General features: G+C 38.1%; 1 protein-coding gene across 3 annotated transcripts in view; it reads left to right on the top strand.

Annotated features, from left to right (window-relative positions):
* LOC105550098 (chromosome unknown open reading frame, human C1orf141) overlaps positions 1-6,741 on the top strand; it is a 74,885-nt gene that overhangs the window by 29,196 nt on the left and 38,948 nt on the right. For all 3 annotated transcript variants that reach the window (XM_011994980.1, XM_011994979.1, XM_011994978.1), the window contains exon 5: positions 6,196-6,308. In XM_011994980.1, the coding sequence (XP_011850370.1) occupies positions 6,196-6,308 (113 nt within the window). The remainder of the gene's footprint in view (positions 1-6,195; positions 6,309-6,741) is intronic.

Raw genomic sequence — 6,741 nt, 5'->3', positions numbered from 1 at the left:
CAGGAGAATAGCTTAAACCCTGGAGGTGGAAGTTGCAGTGAGCCGAGATCGCGCCATTGCACTCCAGCTTGGGCGCCAAGATTGAAACTCCATCCCAAAAATAATAATAATAATAAAGCAGTTTTATATTTCTCTAATTTCGCCCTGATCACTTTGGTTTTTAAAAGTCTGTCCAACTTAGTATTTTAATCTTACCCCTCGTCATGGCTTTCCCTTCCGTATACAAGCCAGTCTAGTGACACTGGAGGAGCTGAAATGGAGAGGGGTATGGTCAGTAATTTGATTCTTCTTGTTCCCTCATCTGAAAGTAGCAGGCTGATATGGTCCTCTTGTAGCACACCTCTTCCTCACTCTTCTTCTAATTTCTTTTTTCTCTGATATGGGTACAGTGGTGTGCTAAAGCCAACTCCTACCAACTTATTAGAGCTGCTGGTTAAATTTTCAGCAATTTTGTGAGATGTTTATTAAACACTCACCATTAAAAATTAAATTATGTAAACTTAAAATTCAATGGCATACTAAAAGTAAAGATAATACTCAGAACTTATCAGTTCCTAATTATTGTACATTTTACTATTATCCATGGTTTTGAAGTTATTTATATCTATTATATCCATATGGTAGAAATTTGTATAAAAGTATGCTACTACACATCTCTTCCAAATTTCACATTTAATTATATCACCTTGGTAGAAATTGACAATGGGAGTATTTACACCATAGCAACTGGCAAACACTACAAATCAAGGCTTGAGTTGTTGTCTGTCTAGATTTAAGAAAGTGAGGAAGAAAATGTTAATGATGAAGATTAAACTTAAAAGTAAGTGTTACCAAAAAAGTATGCCTTACCTATAGCCATTATGCTTTGAATAGCACAAAAAATAAGGAAATACTCAAAACTATTATTTGGTTCAACAAAGAGGTAGCTTACGCTATTGATGAATGAGTAAAATTCCACATTAGAACTACACCCAAACTCAAGGTTATTAAAAATGTACCAACACACCCCCTGTATGGGAGTAAAGGAGGAGGGTGAGAGAAGACAAAATTTCTTACTAACTTTTCCAACTTTTTCCTTAGCCATCAATCATTTTCTGGCCAACTTTAGTCATAAAGAGCACATGTGAGAGATCCTCAGAGGAACCCATTCTCCAACCAAGGAGAGCTTCCTTCAGCTACAACTCTTCAAATGCTTCATCAACTCCTATACTCTCCAATATATGCCACAATTTCTTCTGCAAAGGATCCCCAAGCTTGCAGTCAGCAATCTGGGTGGAGTATCAGCAAAATGACCCACACACAGTTACTATCTCAGTATCCATTTGACCTCCTATATCAGTCAGTTCAAGCTGCTATAAAGAATACTTTATTCTGGGTGGTTTAAATAACAGAAATTTATTTGTCATAGTTCTAAAGGCTAGGAAGTGCAAGATCAGTGCCTGGTGAGGACATTCTTCCTGCTTTGCAGACAGCTGTCTTCTTATTGTATCTTCATATGGCAGCAAGAAAGAGAGGGAGAGATAGCACCTCTCTCATGTCTTGTAAGGGCACTAATCCCATTCGTGAGGCTACACCTTCATAACCTAATTACCTCTTAAAGGCCGCACCTCCCAAAAACCAGAACTTTGGGGATTTAGACTTTAATATATGAATTTGAAGGGGACACAGATATTCAGTCTGTAGAATTCCACCCCATCCCCTCCAAATTTATATCTTTCTCACAAGAAAAATACATTCATCCCATCCCAATAGACCCAAAAGTCTTAACTGGTTCACCATCAACTCTTAAGTCCAAACTCTCATCTAAGTATCATCTAAATCAGATATGGATGAGACCTGAGGTAACAGTATCCTGAGGCAAAATTTCTCTCCAATTGTGAACCTGTGAAAGCAAACAAGTTGGATGTTTCCAAGCTACACTGATGGGATGGGTGTAGGATAGACATTCTCATTCCAAAAGGGAGAGATAAGAAAGAAGGGAGAAATGACAGGTTCCAAGTAATTCTAAAACCATGCAAGGCAAACTCTATGAGATCCTAAGGTTTGAGAATAATCCTCTTTGGCTTAAAGCTCTGCCTTCTAGATTCAGTAGACTAGTAGTCCTGCCTCCAGAACCCACTCAGGCAGTGGTCTCGCCTCTGAAGCTGTCTGGTGGGAGTTGCACACCCATGGCCCCACTGGGCAGGGATCTTACCCTTTGAAACAGAAATGGAGGCAGCCCTGTCCCCTGAGTACATGCCCTCTGGGCCTGTTGTGGGAGTGGCAACCCTGATCATCTTTGAATTGCTTTTGAGGTCCTTCTTCCCTTGTCTTGAAAAACAGTGTACATTTATAGCTGAACAGCTGCATACAATAGCTGTATGGTCTGGTCCTGTAGAATCTGAGAAGTGAAACAGTCTTCTTTCATTTTGTCCCACTTTCTCTGTTTCCCTTAGTCCCAGCTGGCAGTGTTTCTGCTGGTATAATCCTATCTCTATTCCTGGCTTCTGTTGAGATGGCTGATTTGGTCCCTGGTACACATTCACATTGACCTACCTAGCAAATGGTCAACTTACCATACCTTTAGTGTTCTCTCCCAAGCATACTTTTTCATTTTTTGTAATATGGGCAGACTGAAAATTTTTCAAATCTTTAACCTCTGGTTCCTTTTTCCTTAACAATTTCATCTTCAATTAATTTCTCTCCTCTTGCATTTTACTATAAATATCAGTAGGAACCAAGTCACTCCTCAACACTTTGCTTAGAACTAACCTCAGCTAACTATCCAATTTCATTGCCTGCAATTTCTACATTCTGCAAAATACTAAAACACAAACATAAGCCAAGTTATTTGCCATTTTATAACAAGGACCACCTTTCCTCAAGTTTCCAATAACATGTTCTTTACTTCCATCTGAGATCTCATCAGAATGGCCCTTACCATCCATATTTCCACCAACATTTTATTCATAATTACTTATGTATTCTTTAAGAAAATGGACGTTTTTTTCTTTTCTTTTTGAGCCCTCACCAAAGTCACCTTTAATATCTCCTTCTTGGCAATGTCAGCATTTTCTAGCATGTACTTCCAAACTCTTCCAGCCTCTACCCATTAACCAGTTCCAAAGCCACTGCCACATTTTCAAGTATTTGTTACAGCAGCACCCCACTGCTCATTACTAATTTCTGTCTTAGTATGGGCTGCTACAATAGCACACCATAGCCTGGGTGGCTTAAACAACAGAAATTTATTTCTCACAGTTCTTGAGACCAGGAAGTCCAAGATCAAAGTTCCAGCAGATTGGGTGCCTGGTGAGGGTATTCTTCCTGGTTTGCAGACAGCTGTTTCTTTGTATCTTCACGTCATGAGGAGATAGACAGAAAGGCAGATAGAGAGAGAGGAGGAGAAGGAGTTAGACCAACTCTTCTTAGAAAAACACAAATCCTTTTCATGAGGCTATACCCTCATAACCTAATTATCTCCCAAAGCTCCCACTTCCAAATACCATAACATTAGAGATTTAAGCTTCAGCATTTGGATTTGAGGGGGACACAAACATTCAGTCCACAGCATTTCCTCAGAAACTCAAATATCCTGGCCATGCCAAACAGTGTAGTGCAGGGTGTCTACTTTACCTGCTTAATTTCACCGGCTCCAAATTTGACATGGGGCAAATCAGCAAGTGTGGTGTCTAACAGATGTGCAGAGAAAAGAGGAAAAAGCCACAGCAGACCCTAACAGGTCAATGACTCACAATGCTGATATTTTTCTTTTTTCCCTCACCAGTTTTCTTTCATTTGAAGGCCTAAAAGAATCTCTTGCTCCAAGTATTGGTGGATCTTTGTAGAATATAGAGTATGTATTGCTCCTTTTTACTCAGCTATGGTGTAAAAAGTCACCTGGTCATCAATTCTAAGGCAACAGAATAATTGCCACTCAACAACTTATTTTAACAACATGAAATCCAAAACTATGTTAAATAAATATTACTCCACTATGACTAAGTGGAGTAAATTTCAGGAATAAGAATCAGTATCCTCATTTATCTCTATGACATTTTGTTGATCACTTTCTAAACTTTATTTTACATAATTCTTACAACAATCCCTTGAGGTAACTATTAGCCTTATTTGACATATGAAGGACTGAGATTCATAGTATTCAATATTCTATGGAAGTTCACATAGAGTCAAGATGCAAAGTAAGATCTAACTTTAAAGCCTATGCTCTTTGGTTTACCACAAGGAAATTCATATGTGAATATCTTTATATATTTTGCAAATGAGTTTGAAAAAATACTTTAGCAACATAAGTATTTTAAGATAAAGATAAAATATTACCTCCTTAACAAGACTGTATAGCCAGCATCATCCTTAGAAACCATTGACTCATTCTCATTCAAGTTAGAAACAGAACAATGCCCATTCTCACTAGTATACTACCCTCTTCTAGAAGTCCTCCCCAATGATATTAAATAAGAACATAAGATACATTTTTTTGAAGGAACACATAAATTATTTTATGAAGATTACATAATTATTTATTAAAAGAGAGAATAAACTGAAAACCCATTGGAAAGTATAAGATGATAAGAAAGTTCAATAAAAATTTATCAAAAATCCTATGCATTCAATAATTATTTTTTTTCTTTTGAGACAAAATCTCTCTCTGTCACCCAGGCTGGAGTGCAGTAGCACTATCTCAGCTCACTTCAGCCTCTGCCTTCTGGATTCAAGCAATTCGCCTGCCTCAGCCTCCTCAGTAGCTGGAACTGCAGGCACATGCCACCACACCTGGCTAATTTTTGTATTTTTACTAGAGATGGGGTTTCGCCATGTTGGCCAGGCTGGTCTCAAACTCCTGACCTCAGTTGATCCACCTGCCTCAGCCTCTCAAAGTGTTGGGATTATAGGCATTAGCCACTGCACCCGGCCTATTAGGCATTCAATGAATATTAAACATGTGCTATGTACCAGTCATGTTATAGGTGCTAAAATACCACAGTGAATAAAACACATAAGTAGTCTGCCCTCAGAGTTTACAATCTAGGATAAGGTGGGGAGACAGATAATAAATAAAATAAACAAATGAATATATAATGTAAATTCACCAGTGATGAATGCTGTAGAGGAACAGGGGTTACTATTTTAGATGGGGAAAGTGGGGTGGGCTGGAAAGATCTTTCTGAGGTGGAAATGTGAGTGGAGACTGAAATGAAGGAGTAGGCCACGTCAACCCTTTGTGGGGAGAATACTACAGGCAGAGGAAAGAGCAAAGTCCTTAAGTGGAGCCTAAATTCCCTTCCCTGAACCAAACAGCTAGAAAATTTGCTCAGCGTTCATGTGGAGGTGAGAGGTGAAGGGGTATGCAGAGAGGGGCCTGGAGTGGCAATCAGTGGAAATTCTGCTACTCAGAAATGAGAACTGGGGGAAAAGTTTCTGTCTGTTAGGGAGCATTTTGAATTTTACTCAAGTTTGATAGGAAACAGTTGAAGGAAATGATAGTCACATTTATATTTTACAAGTGTTGCTACGGCTGTATTGCAAAGAGAATGTTGAGGACAAGCGTAATAGCAAGGAAAGCAAACAGAAGAAGGCTAGAGACATATGGAAGCAGTTCAGATGAAAAAGGGGTCTTGGACTTGGATGGGAGCAATGAGGAAAGAGGTGTTTGGATTTGGAATCTATTTCAAAGAAAGACACAGTAATATTTGCTGATAGGTTGGGAGTGGAAAAAGAAAGAGAAATAAAAGATGTCTGCAGACTTTTTGGCCTAAGCCTCTGGGTGACTGGAGATGGGGAAACCTGGGTGAGGAGAAGATCAGGAAGAGGGTGGAATCAAGAATTTGGTTTTGAATATGTTAAGTTCGAGATACTTACAATTAAGCTAAGTGCAGGAGTCATGTGGGCAGTTGGATATGTAAATCTGAAGTTCAGAGAAGAGGTTAGAGTCCAGACTGTAAATCTGGGACATCGGCCTATAGACAACAGTTACAGTGTGGGACTGGATTATATCCCCCTCTACTTTAAATGACTAAAACTAGTATTTTCAGCTCCTATTTAAGCAGTCCAATGTTTCGCACTTTGTACTATGATAACATTAACATAACATCCAAGTCTGCATAACTAGGACTTCACCACATTTCTCCAAATTTATTTATTAGATTTATTTTGTAAATTTTCTCATTAATTTAAATTAATTTTTATTTCTTCCAGGCGTGCGTCTTTCAAATGTGAGCCTGAACCTAGAAAGAGTAATTTTGAAAAGTCAAATTTAAGACCATTCTTTGTTCAAACAAATATAAAAAATAAAGAAAGTGAGTCAACAGGTAATGCTTTGTGTAACATATTTACTTCTTTGATTTATTAATGGGTGCTTTATTTACTTTATTGATGTGTGTCTTAAAAGTTCTTGATAATTTGATGTCTCTGTCAAAAGCATTTCCATGAACTATAAAAAAGAATTTAGTAAGAAGAGATGTTAAATATCAGAATGGACAGTTTATACAATTCACAAAATAGGAATATATTTTTATGTTTATAGGGTTATGTGTTTTTTTCTTCTAGAAACAAAATCTCTGAGTTTCCTTTCAGCTCAATACTGAGAATTTCCTTGTTATTGTTTTTTAAAAGTCAAGTATGACCAGCTTGCTTAATAGAAACTTACTCTCAGGTTAGAAATTTTAGGAATCTGGCCGAGTGGACGCAGTGGCTCACGCCTGTAATCCCAGCACTTTGGGAGGCAGAGGTGGGTAGATCACC

The sequence above is a fragment of the Mandrillus leucophaeus genome, unplaced genomic scaffold (assembly GCF_000951045.1).
Source record: "Mandrillus leucophaeus isolate KB7577 unplaced genomic scaffold, Mleu.le_1.0 Scaffold464, whole genome shotgun sequence".
Classification (NCBI taxonomy): Eukaryota; Metazoa; Chordata; class Mammalia; order Primates; family Cercopithecidae; genus Mandrillus; species Mandrillus leucophaeus.
This window is presented reverse-complemented; position numbering and strand designations above follow the sequence as displayed.